General features: G+C 36.4%; 1 protein-coding gene across 1 annotated transcript in view; it reads left to right on the top strand.

Annotated features, from left to right (window-relative positions):
* CDH8 (cadherin 8) overlaps positions 1 to 18,229 on the top strand; it is a 312,610-nt gene that overhangs the window by 87,616 nt on the left and 206,765 nt on the right. The window contains exon 2 of the mRNA XM_046683356.1: positions 8,204 to 8,498. Within this exon, the coding sequence (XP_046539312.1) occupies positions 8,204 to 8,498 (295 nt within the window). The remainder of the gene's footprint in view (positions 1 to 8,203; positions 8,499 to 18,229) is intronic.

Genomic DNA, 18,229 nt, shown 5'->3' with positions numbered 1-18,229 from the left:
TCCATCCCTCCATCCCTCCATCCCTCCATCCCTCCATCCCTCCATCCATTTTTTGCTCTATTCATTGAAATCTCTTTTTGTTAATTGGTCCACTGTTACTGTTTACCTACACTATTGCACACACAACCATTTATTTAATGACCATGCACATTGACACCCCCCCCACTTCTAGGTTTACAGTTATTTAGTAACAAGAAATAAAAATAATATGCACTTTAAATACCTTACAATTTTATTTGTTAGTTATACCTCAGTAACATGGAAAACAAGAAATAAAAAACTGAGATATATCTACTATCACTCATTATTGAATGGATGAGTAAGAACCAGATATGTGATTGTTAAGCAACATGCCCAATGTAAGAGTTAAGCCCACCTTCTACCCAGATCATTTGACACAAGAAGTGACATCCTCATTTTTATTACAAATCAGCGTTGTATGTTGAATTCTGACTCAGAATATGTAGGGAGGTGCGTTTTTCTTGGAAAGCAGTCCCAGTTTTGGCAGAACCTATCCATGTAATTCCAAAATTCAGTCTCCACAAGAATCCACCCTATATGCATTTTTACTTGAATATCTTAGTTTCCAGAAGATATCTTGCCTTTATTATTTATCATCTGCCATCACATTTTAGTCATTACAAAAAGCCTAAAAGTAGGATTATTAAAACCGTTATTGAAGCATTTTACAAATAAAGAAACAGTTTTGGGGAGGTTAAGTAAATTCCTCAGTATCTTGCAGTTTCAAGCTAGCTCTGTTTCTTATCAGGCTTTCATTCTAGGTCCCATAATCTGAACTACTGCTCCATAAATCTTTGGTTGCTTTAGAGAAACATGTTGACTTCCAAGCCTGTAAGATTTAATATATTAACCAGGCTGTTTTCAGCATACATAAGAAAAGATGTATCAGCAGATGGGAGTCCCTTGCCTTTTTTTCTATGATTGCTTGGTTAAGTAATCGAGTCTCCACCTCAATACTCAAATGGAAAAAGGCAATCTGAGAATATGGAATTTAAACACTCTTGCAGCATTTTTAAGGCCATTTTTTGTAAAGTGGACATACTTAAGCTGTTTTTTTATACATCATTACAGAATTAGTCAATCTAATTCTCCTTTTTCTTAATCCAGTCACAAGAATTGGCATTACTTGTGTATGGGTCTTGCTATAAAGACAAATTTTACACATCGTGATAATTTAAATATTTGAAGTGCTATCTATCATCAATACCTTGTCCTTAAACAAAATTAGTCTTGGTAACTTTGTTTATTGGAGTCTGACTAACAGAGATGGATTTGCTAAGGGGCTGACGCATCATGTTCCCAAACCTGTAAAGCTGTGATCCAGACTGAAGATAGTAGCAAATTTGCCAAGGTCATGAATGTCGGCTTGGGAAGTCTCTTGGGAAACAGCCTGCCAGCCTCTTCTTGTCAATATTCCTTCTTTGCATTCCTATTAGCTGAGCATACTGACTTTCTATTTCTATGTCTATTCTGTTCCAACCTCTTACAGGATGAATTGGTTCACAAAATGGGCCTTTATTCTTTGATTTCATACACATGACTTCTAACTGTATATATTAAATCTCTGTTGCCATTAAGGGGCAAACTGGAGAAGCTTCTCCTTCTCATCTATGGAAACAGAAGGTCCCCTTAGTAACTAGTTATGCTTTCCTGAGGGTCTCTATAGAATTGTGCTAAAATCTTTATGTTCTGGAATCCAGTTTACTGGGTTACATCTGGTGCTGTTATTTGTTAATTTTGTGAGCTTGAGAAAGTCACCATTTTTACTGACCCTGAGCCCCTCATCCGTGTAAAAACACTGACAAGTACAGGGCGTTAAGATAGGTCCTGTGCAGACAAAAAGCAAAATTAAACTTCAGTGAGCATATACCATTTGCTAAGTATGATGCCTCCTTCTGAGGATAGTGTTGAATAATGTGCACAGAGGCCCTGCCTTTGTGGAACTTACCGTTTAAAACAGTAGCACACGAATACCCTCCTTTGTTTGACTCTGTTTTCAGGTGTCTGCAGCCAGAAACAGCAGTTTACTTGGACCTGCTTCTAATTTTCTGTTTCTCTGGGCACTGGTCCCCATGGCCAGGTCAAGCTGTGCAATACTCACACCAGCAGCTGACACAGAATGCAGAAAGCACGTCTGAGAGATCAAGATGCTACTCATTTGCCTGCTGTCAAACGTTAGAAAATAATTTTTTTGCGAAGCAGAGGTCATTTTCAGTGTGGGATGCTGTGCTCTATTCTTTTAATCAGGGATCGTTTCTTCTTTAGCCTTTCACCTCTGAAGACAAATTTAAGGCTAACTTGGTTTATATGAGAATGACTTTGAGAAGTGTTATTATTTCACTGAATTATTATTTCCTTAGAATATGTGATCACAAGAGTAATTGGACTTTCCTAATTTGATCTTACTAAAATGTTGGCGTATTTTTACCCCTATTACCTAGCTTTAGTTTTATGATGTAATTTGTTTCTGCAACTTAAGAACAATGTGAATGAAGCATGTCTACTTAAATTATTTAGATTTACTGTAGCAGTATAACATTGTAGTATATAAGATCTAAGTTATGTAGTCCATCATGACGCCCTCACCCCTCCCATCCATCCACCACCATCAAATGATGCTTTATTTAGCTCTAAAGCAGCAAGAGCAAGTGGTTGTCTAGTTCTGCATGAATATAATGATGGAACCAAATTTTCTTGAATGGACTGTTTCATGTTTGGTCAGCATCCTTTTTGAGAGGTCTTTTGTGAAAAGAACTCTCACGTCCTCTTGTTCTTTCTCTTTACCTGCCCTTTCACTCTCCTAGCAGCCTAAATATGTACCACATCTAGACTGAAGTCCTGCATTCTTATCATCTCAGAGATTTAGGCCGAAAACATATATTGTATCAAAGTCCCTGGTGCCATCTTTAATATTGAATAGTTGTGACTTAAGGATTAGATTATCAATCCATTCACTGATAGATTCATAGCCCATAGCACAGGGTCTCCATGACAGGCATGTATTAGATACTGAGAATATAATGCTAATATATAATGTGATTAAAGAGTGCTAAGCTTGTTATCTTCTCCAAGGATGAGCAGATTCATGAAAAACAGAGATCAGTAAGTGACAGATTTTCATGCTGCAGTGACCCCTGTTAACTTCTTTGGGTTCCAAAAAATGCTGATTCTTTCCCAGTAACTTAGATACTTCTCTAGAGGAAGACAGAAAACTTGAGAAACATTCCTATGATGTCCTTCTGGGTAGAGTGAAACTTCAAAATAAGTTCTGATGCCAGAGCTACCAGATTTTCAGATGAGGAAGTGATTTCCCCTGCAGTTCACAGAATCTCATTCCTCATCACTCATTAGAGAAGAAAAGGAGGCAGAATGGTAATGAAATCATTCTTTGGTATTAAAACAGGCACTCAGAGGAGAATTCATCTTCTCTGGGCTCTGCTGTCCTAGGAGTACTTTAGTGTCCTCAGGGATTCTGTGTGAGAAGGTGGAAGGGTAGTTTATACTTTTTGTTTTTGACAGCCATGAGAGAGGTATGGGTGATATTGAAGACTGGGACGGAATGGGATTTCTTAGTCTGAGAACAGTGATGTCAGTGTATCAGATAACTGTCATCCATCATCCATCAGTTATTCATCCATTACCCATCCATCTATCCATCCATCCACGCATCTTTCCATCAACTCTCCCATCTACTGTTCTCTCAGTTCTTATGCTGGGTGCTAAAGTTGAATACGTATTTGAGAGAATTCCAGGACTTTGCATTTAGAGTGGATTAGATTTTAGATCACTGGGCCCAACATTTTTAAATCTCTTTGCTCTCTTCCTTAAATCATTGTTTTGAAAATAAAATGAGCATATGTCCTTTCCTTTCCTTCCTTTACATACACCTTATTCCACAAATTTTTTTTTCGAGCTTCCAACAGCATGACAAACACCTTACTAGGCAGTGGGAATACAAAGGAGAGTGAAAATGCAAATGCTTCTTCCCATGACTTTTAGAGTCTAAACTCTTATTTTAATTAGGGGGTATTATGCAAATATATGGGAGATGGCGAGGGTGTAATTATCCTGATACTCACAATTCAGCTCAATTATGTAGCAGTCCCATTATGATCCCTGAAATTGAAAACATAATGTGAAAGACTGGGATCACTCGTCGCACATCTGACACTGTGTTTCTCCAACCAGGTTTCAGTGAGTGACCAGAGGGATTGGTGATTCATCAGGTTGTAGATGTGACAGAACAAAGATGCCAGGCTGAACTGAAGAATTGAAATTGAGGCAGCTTTGTGAATTGGTGTCTAAGTTTTCTCTCTATCCTACTCTTCCCTTTTGCTTCCAAGACCTTTGCTTAGAGGCACACACCAGCCACTGTGATGTTACTAAAACAAAACTATTATGATGTCAGGCTCCTTACTGAAACCGTATTTATGACTCTCGTTGTTTTTATAGACAAATCCAAACTCTGTATCTTGGTTTCAATCAAAACTCCACAGAGTCTGACCCCTGCCTTGCTTTCTCTTCTTATTTCTTGCCACCTCTCTTCTCCTTAATTCAGTGCTCTTGCCATATTAAATCATCTTTAGTTTCTTTAACATAGCATGCTCTCTCTTATCACTGGATCTACATCCATATTATTACCTGTGCCTGGCACGCATTTCCTCCCTCTTTGGGATCTGAAGTTTTAATCGTTACTTCTTTGGGGAGGCCTTTTTCTCCTTCCACACTCCACTTTCTGACTTAAATAAAATTTCTGCATGGTCTTATAGTTCTCTTTTCTGCCCATAGCATAGCTTTTAGAGCATACATTTGAATTCAGGAAATTTACTCTGAAGCTTGTACTGTTAAGATTGCTACTTGTTGATTGTGCATTCTATGGAAAAGTTCCCTAAAAATCTCTGAATCTCAATTATTTCCTCGATGAAATGGAGAAATGATCTTAAGTGTGTTATGAGAATAACATTACATTTATACATGTAAAATGTTTACCAGATAATAAGTAGTCAATACATGTAACGATAAGAATAAGGATATTTCCCCTATATTTTCTGTTTGTGTTTATCTCCCACTAATCTATGGGTCTTTGAGGGCACAGACTATGTCTGTGTTGTTTGTAATCATGCTCCATGCCTGTTTAATAAATAAATGGATGGAGTCGTTGTGTACGACATCCAGGCCAAGGAGTCTTATCACCCCAGGCCAATACGCATATGACCTTTATCCTGTTTCAATTAGCAGAAGCAGCCCTTGAGAGAGATGGTCATCACACTTCCAAATGATGCACAATGTGTGAACATTTGCTGCATTTAGGATATCTGGTACCACAATCTCACAGAAGGGACCTAAGTTTGGGGTAAATTGACAGGAAATGTGTTGTTGCATTGAAATAAGCAGGTTCTGACAGACGTATGTGAAGGCCACAGAGAAAGCAGCAGCTTTGTCATTATGTACCCCAAATCCTTCTGAGGTCCAGACCTGGAGCCTTATGAGTATTTACTGCCTGTAAATTGCTATTGTTACACACCCACAAATCTTTTATTTGTAATGTGAAGTTGGTTACTTGAACAAGCCATGTGTAAGAGTGTGTGAGAGTGTGTGTGAGTGTGTGTGAAATAAATAATAGGGTGCAGTAAATGCATGTAGAAACATAATATCCTATGTTTCAAGGTTACCATTATCCCAGGGGTCTGGAATTTACTGAGATTTGCTAAAAATCAATTTCAGGAAGAAAGAGGAAGCATACAGTGTTCTTTAAGGGATTTTTCAGAATCATGTCTTGGGAACTTGCTTTCACTGAGGTTGTAACTGGGTTTATCACAATATTTTCAGGTAGTTGTATATGGTTGAATATGATAAAAATGGTTTTAGTTATTGTACATGTAAAATGTTGACTTCCATTTTTTCTCTGTTTTTCAAAGAGATCATCTCAGATTCTAAAATCAGTTCTCCAGAGGAGATGTTTTATTCCCATATTATAAGCAAAGTAACTGAAGCTCAAATAAATGTGTTAATTTCTCCAGTTCATATAGTTAGGGAGACCTGGATTTTTGCTTTGTGGTTTTTGTTTTTTGGCGAGGAAGATTTGCCCTGAGTAACATCCGTTGCCAATCCTCCTCTTTTTTTCGCTTGAGAAAGATTAGCTCTAAGCTAACATCTGTGCCACTAGTCCTCTCTTTTGTGTACAGCATGGCTGATGAGTGCAGTAGGTCAGCACCCAGGATCTAAACCCACGAACCCGGGCCGCTGAAGCAGAGCTCGCGGAACTTTAACCACTTGGCCATGGGGCTGGCCCCTTAGCTTTGTGTTTTACTCTTTCAAATACCTTTGCTTCTCCCTTCTTCTCCCTCAGTTATTTTTAAACACAAGGGACAATCAAAACCTAAGTTAAGATTATAATACAATTTACCAATCAGAGGCTATTGATAAATGTAAGGAAAATATGGCACAAATAACTTCTAACGTACATAAGGAAACACCGTTTTGAATGGCTTAATTTTTAATAGCAAAAATGTTGTGGACAAGCGTGACACACACCAATACCTTCTTTGTCTCAGGAATGCCTGGTATGTGAAAGGGAACCTCCATGAATGATATATTATTCAAATTTTCTTTTTTTAATAAAAATGCTAATGGAAATGTTAAAATGCACATAAATTAAACTGATCATAAATTAGGATTAATATCACACTAATGAATTATAATCCCACATTCATTAAGATAAAGAGGCGTTTCAATATTTGCTCTTGTTAATAAATTTAATACAATAAATGAAAGGGATACACTTTGAGATTCAATAAATATTTGATGTAATCTTATGCTTTCACTTTTTAAAATATTCAAAAGTAAAGTGGGAGATCTAGATGCATTTGGATTCTTTGTTGCTATTTTATGTCGTTTTATAATCTTTTCTTTTCATTTATTGAAGCGCTAAATACAATTTAAATTGGTGAAGAAAACGGTAGAGGCAGTTCTGAAGAAAAGTGATCCCAAGAGAACACAATGCCTTTTGAGTTTTTAGGAGTTGCTTTGCGCAAGACAGTTTTTTTTTTTAAAGACCACGAATTTGAAATCTCATGGTGCAATAAATGGAACTATATTGGCGTTTAAGTAACTGAGTTAAACTGAAAATATGTGCATATAAGCAGTTATTTTGGAGCTAGAACTCAATGAATTTTTCTTTTAAAAATGCAAACTAAAACTCTATATACTTGCTTTATTTTAGTTGTGTAACAGGAGTGCCCATAGCATAAAAAAGCAGCACCATATATCAGATATATCCGAACACTCTTGTCTTCTATTGAGAGTAAACTGTGACAATCTGAAAGCCAGGGCTTCTGTTTTCCCCAGTGCCTACCAGAGTATTTCGGGCAGAGTAGGTGTTCAATAAATTTCTGTTGCTGTGATCTGAGATGAATCTGGATCCCTACTTCACAATTCTCATTTTTCAAAGGGTCCCATTTCTGGAAAAATGTGCTGCCGTTTTCTGAGCTCAGCGTTACTCTCTGTAAAATTGTAATAATTGTCGTGGGCCAGAAGGACTGTACAAATCAAAGAAAACAAAGCCCTTCGCAAACATAAGATCTTGATATATGTGCAAGTATTAAAGTTATTTTTGATTTTAAAAACATAGAAGGCAGATCTGAGTTGAATTCTGGGTCTACCACACTTGATTGCATCAAATATGAACCTTGGAGACGCTATCATGTGCCTTGTCAAATTTCCCTTTCTTATTTTCGTACGAAATATTCTAACTCGTTGACATTTGAAAAAGTTAAGGGAATTATATGAGAAGTAATTCACATAGTTCTTGGCACACAACTAGCGATCCAAAAAGGAAGCTAGCAATACTAACTTTAAATAAATGCATTAATAAATTGAAAAGAATACATATATTTTTATATTTTCTCCTTGATCTTTTTATCATTCTAATTGCATATCACTTTGTACTGAACAAGTCAGAGTATGTTTTTAAACGGTCCTGACTTATTTGTATGAATTTCATTATCTTTTATTTTGATTGATAGGCATACAGTTACGTAGACTCTTTGTACAGCTACTCTTAGCAGAAATTGATGAAGGTACCGTTCATGTAAAAAGAACCAACTTGATATGGAAAAGGAAGTAGTTAAAAAGTAACTTTGCAAATTGCTCCATCACTAACCAATGACACTTTTCATTTTAGCTACACACAGACCTGGATCCTGGGAGCAAAAAAATCAAGTATATCCTATCAGGTGATGGAGCTGGGACAATCTTTCAGATAAATGATATAACAGGAGATATCCATGCTATAAAAAGACTTGACCGAGAGGAAAAGGCTGAGTACACCCTAACAGCTCAGGCAGTGGACTGGGAGACGAACAAACCTCTTGAGCCTCCTTCTGAATTTATTATTAAAGTTCAAGACATCAACGACAATGCACCGGAGTTTCTTAATGGACCCTATCATGCCACTGTGCCAGAGATGTCCATTTTGGGTACGTATGCTTCCAATTTCACAGAACTATTAAGAGTCATCTTTAAAATAGCTCCTGGCATCAGGGATAGTGTGTGGCTGAATAAAAGACATTTATTACCGTCTTATCTCTAATTTGCATTTCCAAATCCCCTTTTTTGGCCTCAGTTCCACAGCTCAATAGCTTTAGTCCCTTAGTAATAGGAACTGACGAAGTAGTTTTATTAAAATATCTCTCCTTACATGACAGTACTTCAGTAGGTTGAATTTGTATTCCTCTCCTAGACTTGTAGTTTGAGTATTGTTACTGAGGCAGATTTATCGAGATTTGTTCCAACATGCCAGACTAATCCTATTGATATTTGCTTGATGTTTAATTATTTGTTTGTGTATATTCACATGCAGATGCAGCTCGTAGAGAAATAGAAAACCTTCAAGGTCTGCAGTCAGTCAGATATTGAGCTGGTGGGTCCAGTCTAGAGTGGATTAGGAAATTATAGTTAACCAGAAACTTCTGTGCTATAGCCATCTTACCTTTACTGAACTGTTTTTAGGAGCACTGCTATCACCAATGACCCACCCCTGCTTTTTTTGAGCCATCGAAGTACCCACTACATTTTACAGAGCAGTACCTATTCCAAAACGTGATTTTATAATTTCTTTTTCCTTTTTTGGATCTGCTTATGTATCCTCAAACCCTGACCTTGAACTAGGAAACCCCTGATCACAGAAAATACTATGACAGGAAGGATTTTAGGGCTATTCCTTCTCTGACAAAAGTAGTAGGCAGGATCCAAATTCAGAGTATATGATCACGAAAGTCATCCTTATGTGTGTAATATATACCCCAGTTTGTTTCAGATTGCATTTAAAACAACATTTAAGGTTACATGCTATGCAGCAAAATCACATAAAGTAGACACAGGTGAACATGAAGAGACAAATAAAAAACACAAATAGAGGTATAAATTAAAGTCCAGAATTAGATAAATAGCCTGGCTTCATTTGATCTCCTCGTTGGTACCTACAATATAACTTTGGTGGATACACCCATTGCAGCAGCAAATCACAATTAATTTTGAGTCTTCATATCTTACCCATTTATTTCTCCGCCAAGACTCCACTTTGTCAATCTTTTGTGCAAGGAATTCTCCTTTCATTTTTTTTTCCTTCTTATCAAAATCTAATTGTTCCTCTATGGTTGGCTGAAATGGCACCTTTTCTAGGTAAATTTCCATGGCTTTCTAGCAGGAAGTTCTCCCTACCGTTACCATCACCATGTAAAGAAACACAAACAAGCTAAAACACCTACATGTTGGTTTTAGATTCTGACATACAAGCAGGAGCTGAGAAAATGTATTTTTCTTTATTTTTTTTCCTTGTTTGATCAGCTCATTTAGGGCAGAGAACTTGCCTAATTCATCTTTTCATCCAGATTAGAGTCCAGATTATTAGCACCTGCAATACATACGGAAGATTTTATCTCAACTATTAATAAATGATAAACAGGGAAGTTGTTATTTTTGCCTCATTATTATGATTTCTACATCTTAATGGCCAAGTCTGTATCTGTCTATTGTAAATGTGTCAGAGACTCTCTTGCCTGTGTAAATGAGTCATGTGCCTGATAAATATGGTGAGACAGAAAACTCTCAAAACTTCTGCAGACTTCAAGGTCAATTTCAGCTAAGAAAAGGATTTTGAAGATATTACTAGCTTCATAATGCAATGTGTATGTGCCCCTATAAATATATATGGATTTTTTCTCTATCTAAAAGATTTTTCTTGATAAGAGAGTAGAGACTAAAAGAAATAATCTACACTAGCATATACACAGTTATTTTTTAAAAATGCTTAGTCTATGACGTCTCTTCCAAAAGCCACATGGAATGTGCTACGGTTGAAAGTGTGGGTTTTGAAGTTAGATAGATAGAGTTTTGAATCCTGGTTCCATCCCTTATTATCTGGTTGACTTTGAAGCTCAGGGAGGTTCAATTATTGCTTATTTTCCTCAGCTACAATGCAAAGATAATTTCCATCTTGCTTTCACTGTGTGAGAGTTGCGTGATAAAATACAAGGCAGAGATGTGCCATAAAGTAAGTAAGTGTTCAATAATTGGTGGTTGTTGCGGTTTTTAAAATTATTTTATGAATCTATTTCCCACTTTACCTTTGGCCCTTTTTTATGTATTGATTTTATGCATTGGGTGTCTGGTTTCTGTTTGACTCGAGCCTCTCTGGTTAAAGGAAGCAAAGGCAGCTGCACTATTTTATTGTCAAGTGTGAATTATTCCCTTCATTTCTCATGAAGGTGAATATCAGGATGAAGGTCAGCTACTATCTCCTTTCTCTCCCCATTACCACTGTTCTCTCTCAGCCTGTCTCTTCCCTCCCCTCCTTCTTGCTTTCATTTTTCTTCCTTTGCCACTGCAGAAATGCCAGCCCCTGCACCTGTATGCCCTGAAGAATGCCAGCAAGGACTAGGGGATTTCGTTGTGCAGAAAGTGAAAAATAAAATTCTAATTGAGAAATTTACCATTATTAAATTGAAATGAATGTGATGTTCAAGAACTGTCTGCCAGTTGACAAGCTGTCAAGACAAAACACACATATATATTTGCCCAAATGGCAGCCAAATTATTTTAGAAATCTCTTATTTGGAAGCTGGAGACACAGCTCTTTTATATTCTGCTGTGAATTTCAGAACTTGAGGAGAATTCACTTTTATAGCAATACCATGTAAAGAGTGGCATATGCGTTTGTCTGATTCTAACTGTGGATCCCAAACTAGCATTGTCAAAGTTGGTCTTTCAATGGAAATTTGCCTACATTTATTGAGTTTCAGACACTTGAAGTGGACACTTTTAATGCTGTTGTATATTGGAGTGAGGGGTGGTTAATCTGTTGTATGTCTACACCTGGGTTCAGGTAAAATAAGCTTTTTATTTGATTTGGAAATAGAATCTAAGATTACTAGACTGCAAATTTGCCTTTTACTTGTGTAAATGCTATAATCCACAGAAGTCTCATTTTCTCTATCTGTATAGTTTGCACAATAACTCCTACCTAAAAAAGTATATTTGGAAACATTCAATGATTATATTTAAAGTACTTGGCATAGCATAGAATCGGTGACCAATAAACATCACTTTCTTTGCAATGATACATTTGTGAGTTACCTCTACTAGTAAGATTCAATAAATTGTCTATATGAGTGCCTTGGTCAATGAAAAATTGCTTGACAAGTCTTAACTTTATGTTTCATAAAGGCACATGTTGGAATAAACTCTTTTTTATTCAAAAGGGCGTATTAGTGGAGGTAGAGGAGAGATGAGAAAGCCAAGCAGTACTTAAGCTGGTAGTTATCGCATTGTGGAGTATAGCATTATACAAAACATGACGCTGGAGGTTTTCTTAGTTTTCTTTGAGATTCAGAGCTCTTCTAATAATGATCAGTATGTGTTGAAAAGTTGCTATATATCAGAAGCTGTGTTAAATGCTTCTAATATCCACAACAATCCTACAACATTAGTACCGATATTAACTTCCCTATTTCTCATTATTTTTAATCAGAAAAATGGGAGAAATAATAACTAATCCAAATCCAGATATTAAGTGGAGGAGCTGGAATTTAAACCCAAACATCTGGCTCTAACTCCCATGGGTTTAACTAGTATGCTCTACTAATCTTTGATAATGTCTCTAGAGAATTTTGTTTATATCAGCGCTATGATTCTGCTGCATATTTATCATAGTTAATATTTTTCCAAGGCAGAAGAGCTCGAGGTCAGCATAGTTTGCAAATTAAATTGAAGAACTAAGACAGAGTGGGACAAGGAAAAGTTTGGGTGAAGTAATACAGAATTTTCAAGGTACACACTTAAACACTTTGACAATGTAAGAACAATACATCACATAGAATTCAAATAACAATAAAATTAATTAAGATCCATGTAATGAATGACTGTGGCTGAAGTGCTGTTCATATAATAAAGATAAAGACTGAAGAGCGAAACTGGGGTTGACTGTCTCTGGATTTCCTGGTGGTGAATGCAAAGGAGAATGCACTCTCCACCAGAAAGTATTGATCAAAATATCAGAGGAAGGTCAAGAGATGACTTGGTAAAATATGTTGCAAAAAGGCAGATCTTACTGCTTTCCAAAGGCTTTTGACTGAAGAGGTTATGGAAGGTGTAAGTATGCAATAGGCAAGAGAACTTACTCTCAAACAGTAGCTCAACCAAAAGGAAGTGGTTGAAACTTGAAAATAATTTCAGTGTTTTTCCTTCTTCTATCTTCTATTGCCGTTAATACTATGCCTTTTCTTTGTGAATATGTCTCTTTATGGTAAACATCCTCAAATCTTCTTTTGGAGGAAGGCCGTATAGAATACATTCAATTTCTTTTGTGTTTTTCATTGTCTTTAATTTTGAATAAATTTAATCCTAGAGAAAAGTTGCAAATGTAGTCCAAGTCTATTTTTCCTGAACCATTGGAGAGTGAGTTGCTGACAGGATGCCCCATCATCATGGGATGGCTCGTTAAGTCCTTTCCACATGGATGTTTTTCTACACAAGCACAATACAACCATCAAAATTAGGGAATTAATATTGATATGCCATTGCTATTGAATGCACAGACTTCAGTCAAATGTCTCTATTTGTCCCTCCAGTATCCTCTTATAGTAGAAGGATCAAATCCAGGACTACACTGCATTACCATGAGTTCACCACTGTACCTCCAATTCTATAGCAACACTACAGGATTCATTCTGATTTTCCCCCTTTCTTCAACAGTGATAAACCTCAGTTTCTTTATCCTCGATATATTTATTATTTGGGTCACCCTTCACCCTCCTATAGTAGATGATTTCCGTTTGCTCCCTCTGCCCATCCCCTGACTCCCCCACACAAATATTTATCTGCTGCCACCTTTCTGCACGTACATGGATTCCTGTCTTGCCCAGCCACACTTACGGCTTTTGGAATGAACCGTTCAGGCAACAGGAAGACTGTCAGGAATGGAGGCAGGAAACTGTATAATACTCTTTACTTTTATTCTCCTGTATTTTTAAAATGTTTCTTATTATAAAATAGACCTATGGCAAGATTTTCCAAGATGTGTTCAAAATAGGTTTACCCCAAAAAAGGCATTTAATTGGTAAACACTGAACTAAATAAAGTGAAATGCTTTTCACACTTGGAGTCTTTAAAGTATCAATATATCATAATTTAATAAATTCATATTATGTGCCTTTTTGAACATTCAGACATTTATATGATCCCAGAAACTTTTTTTTTAGAAATATCTTGAAGCACTACTTAAGTTTACATTACAAAAGTTTTACACATACTTGTCCAATAAGAAGAGATTTTTAGTTCTATGTAAGGCCACGTTAATTTATTATGCAGCTAAATAGTAAAATTTGCAATTTCTAAGGAGTGAATTGAATATTATGATGACTACAGCATACCTGGGTTACCTAGTTATTCTTGTCACTCCCCAATACATATGTTAGTCCTGTATAAAGAAGATTTCTAAAATAATAAATAAAGAGATTCATTTTCATATTCTTTTTTTCTTATTAAAGAAGCAATGTATGTCACAAGCATAAAAGATCAAAGAATGTTCATACTGATAAACTGTCTTCAACAGAATATACTTCTTTCTTTTTTTATACTACGCTCATTTTTATTGAAGTATAATTGACATGCAATTTTATTTTAGTTTCAGGTGTACAACGTAGTGATTTGATATTTTCATACATTACACAGTGATCATCACACTAAGTCTACTTACCATCTGTCACCATAGAACATTATTACAATATTATTGGCTATATTCCCTTTGCTGTACATTGCATCCCGTGACCTATTTATTTTATAACTGGAAGTTTTTACCTCTTGATCCCCTTCACCTATTTCGCCCACACCCTCACTCCTCTCCCCTCTGGCAACCACTAATTTGTTCTCTGTAACATACTTCTTTCTTATAATTTAGAGGTTGTGGCTTTCTGTCTCTCTCTCGGCTAGATTTTAAAAGGATTGAGCAGCATTTCTCTATTTTAATGGAGAGCTGCAAAGTGAGAAAGGAGAAAAACTTCTCTTTATGGATTTGATTGTACTTTTTGTCTTGTTTGATTCAGAGTGACGAACGAAATTGAAATTCTTTAGTAAAACATGGGAGGGAAATTATGAGGATTGAAATAAACATTCTCAAAAGACGTTCAGCTGCTCTACCTGATCTGAATGCCTGTAACAGCTGTGGTTCCAAAACTCTAGGATGGAGTGAGGATCGTGTAGTTTCGCTTCTGCATAAGGAAGCTAAACTGCCATCAGGGATACATAGACAGTTGGTATAATAATGACTGACTCTTTTCTTGGATCTTATGATGAAAGTGAAACAGTCATTTCTGATACGTGGATTTTGGTGGTTCCTGAAGGTCTCCCTAAATGGTCTATGGCTTAGAAATTACTGAAGTATCCAAATGGGAAACTTATTGGCAGTTAACTGTGAGAGGTACCTAAAATGAATTAGTCTTCCAAGAGGCATTGTGCTATTTCTTCATTGTGGCTAAGAACAAGTTTGACATATAATGATGGGAATATAGACAAGGTTTCTTTGACTGCCTTCTGTGTTGAGGAAACTCCTTCCATCAAATTTTGCTTTCATGCTTACTCTTTTGTACTCCCTATATTATAAGAGGATACTTTATTAATCAATTAATTGATAGCATCTTATAATTAATCAATTGTATTGTTCCTAATGAGATTCTGACTATTTTTAGGACTTGCATTGGTCAACTCACATCCCTGATCTCTTTAATTTTAAGGTTCTGTGGGCCAAATATCAATCCATGAAAATATGCTAAGACAGGTAGAATAGTTTAGGAGAGTTTATTATAAATCATATAGAAATACAGCTTTCAGTCATTTTAAAAAAAGTTAAAATTCTAGAACTGCTCAGTATAGGGCCAGCTCAGAATACTTGGAGTCACCCTTGTTTTGGGGTTCCATTACCAACACAAACTAGGTGTTTTCACTGGTCTCTTCTTATAGATTTGGCCTGTTGACTTAGGAATTTTAAGTAAGAAGAAATCTTTGAAATCTTTCTAGAAGATGAATTCTCAATCACTAGCCAATAAAAATCCTTCAGAATGGTACAAATCACAAGAAAATGTGATGAAATATTTCATTTGATTTTACAAGTTGTAATATTGGTGTCACTTTTGTTCTATATAATGGATATTAAATAAAGATATATTTCATTAATTACATAAAATCCTGAAATTTGAACCAGTGAAAACAAATTTAACAATCTCTGCCCCAACCCCACATGTGAACAGAGTCACTCCCTGTGGGATGGGATTCATTGCCTCAGTTTACTTTAGAAACCAGTATCTCCCTCTCACGGGTATCTCTTAATTTAAATTGGTGTTTCAAAGGATTAAAATTAAAGCACTGATTCAGCATTAACGACATCTAAGTGATGAGGCAATATTGATTACATATCTCAACCTGTGCCTTTAAAACAGGTCAATTCATCAATGTACTAAAGAAACAATGCTTTCTTTCCCTTTTAATTTTTTCTACCATTGTATCCCAATGCTTGCTCATTAGAGTAAAACCCAGTTTAGTTGAGTAACAATTTGGTTTTCAAATTAAATTCAATTTGATTATCCTAGTGTTGTCTCTTTAAGTTCTTCAGAAACATGTCCTCTACTCACTCACATTTTGATTCATCCTGTTTCTAGATAAATTGGTTGACCTCTCTGAAAATTTTACCCCACTTCTCTGTTCCCTGAGAAATGTCCTGTGGCCAAAATTTCACTCAAGATAAACTTTGTATTATAGATGAAGGTTGAGAAACCAAGGCAGGATTCTATCCAGACAATCCCTTAATCCTGTTGTCTTCCTTGTCTCTTTGCCCTCATATGAGAATTAATATTTTAGGATGCAAGGTATTTATTAGTTCCAGAGGCAAAAGGGCAAATCTTCCTTAAGTTATTCAAGCCATGTTGGTGTTGAGAGCTCTGTGAATTAGCATCAGCACCCACAGTGTTATCGGTTTTTTGGTTACATAGTCATTCTAGAAAATCATGAATTGAAAGAGGCTGAAGAGGAAAAGCTCATAGAGTTCAGGTTTTGCCCACATTCCCCTGTCAGAGAAATGAATCCACTGCATGTCAGGGCAGCTCCGAAACAGGCATTTGTGAAATTCTGAGGGCCGAAAATGAATGTGGGACACCTTTGTCAATGTATTTTTGGTGTACAGCATACTCTTCTCAGAACCTTGCCTTTCAGAGCTGGTGGGGGTGCCTAGAGTCTCCACTGTGTATTAATATTTCTTTAGCTTTGGTATTTGTGCATGATGGACTTAATAATCATACTTCCTGGATTCACTGGACTTTGAAAATTGCCACTTGATTTTTAGACCCAAATGCTTTTATTCTTTGATTGATTAGCGATCACAGTTTTATGGGATATGTGCCATTTTTATCACTTGAACTTGAAAATCTGCTGAATGAGTCCTGTGCCGTCCCAGTGCCTGACACCCTACCCTGACAGTTCGTCTGCCTTCTCTTCTTCTCCCTTCAGAATCTCATGCCAAACCCAACCAGGACACTATAGGGAAGGGAATTCGAGAAATATAATGCCAGCTTAGCTAAACTGATAGAGGACAAAGCCATGACAGATACCATTTATTTAATTTCTATTGTAGGCTAAGTACTGTGTAAAACACTGCGTTGATTTTCAGAAGGGGGCATTATACGTCAAATATTATTGTTGCACATTGTCTATTATATGGGAATTATATATCATATAGGTCAAGTGTCATCATATTTTTACTGTAAAAAAATGTAAATAAAACTGGATTTCTGTTTTGGGCTGAATTCTGTTCCCCCAAATTCTTTTGTTGAAACTTTACCCCTCCAGGACCTCAGATTGGAACTGTATTTGGAAGCAGGGTCCTTGAAGAGGTGATTAAGGTTCAGTGAGGACGTATGGTCAGGCCCTAATTCAATCTGATTGATGTCCTTACAAGAATAGGGAATTTGGTCATTACACCAAAACACGGGGGCACACACGAGGAGAGGGATGACTATGTGAAGAAGTAGCAAGAGGGTGGCCATCTGCCAGCGAAGGAGAGAGACCTCAAGAAAAACTAACTCTGCCAGAACCTTGATCTTGGACTTCTGGCCTCCAGAACTGGAAGAAAGAAGTTTCAGTTGTGTAAACCACTCAGTCTGTTGAATTTTGTTATGGGTACTATAGCAAATGAATCCAGTTCATGTGGCCAAATTTACTTAATAGAGGATATACAAGGGTCAGAATTGGAAACTAGAGACTTATTAAATCAGATACCAGTGTTCTCTCTTCTATAACTATCGTGTGCCTGTGTCAGCCTTGACTTAGGGTTGTATCTCTGGATACATATGGAGCAAACATGGATTTCCAGCTATGGAATTTTTTTTTAATTGGAAATTGCATTCTCAAGTGTGTTGAACCGCTTTTGTTTTTTAAATTAATTTTTAATTTTAGTATAGTTTTAGATTTATGGAAAAGTTGTGAAATTGTATAGAGTTCCCATACACTTCACACCCACATTCCACTACTATTAACATCTTACATTAGTACGGTTCATTTCTCAAAATTAATGAACCAATATTGACACAGCATTTTAAACATTGTGATGAGTCATGGTCAGGTATTTTTGTAGAATTTCCCTCATTTGAGATTTGTCTGATGTTTT

The sequence above is a fragment of the Equus quagga genome, chromosome 13 (genome assembly GCF_021613505.1).
Source record: "Equus quagga isolate Etosha38 chromosome 13, UCLA_HA_Equagga_1.0, whole genome shotgun sequence".
In the NCBI taxonomy this organism is placed as follows: Eukaryota; Metazoa; Chordata; class Mammalia; order Perissodactyla; family Equidae; genus Equus; species Equus quagga.
The sequence above is the reverse complement of the archived record's forward strand: the minus strand, read 5'-3'. Positions and strand labels throughout refer to the sequence as shown.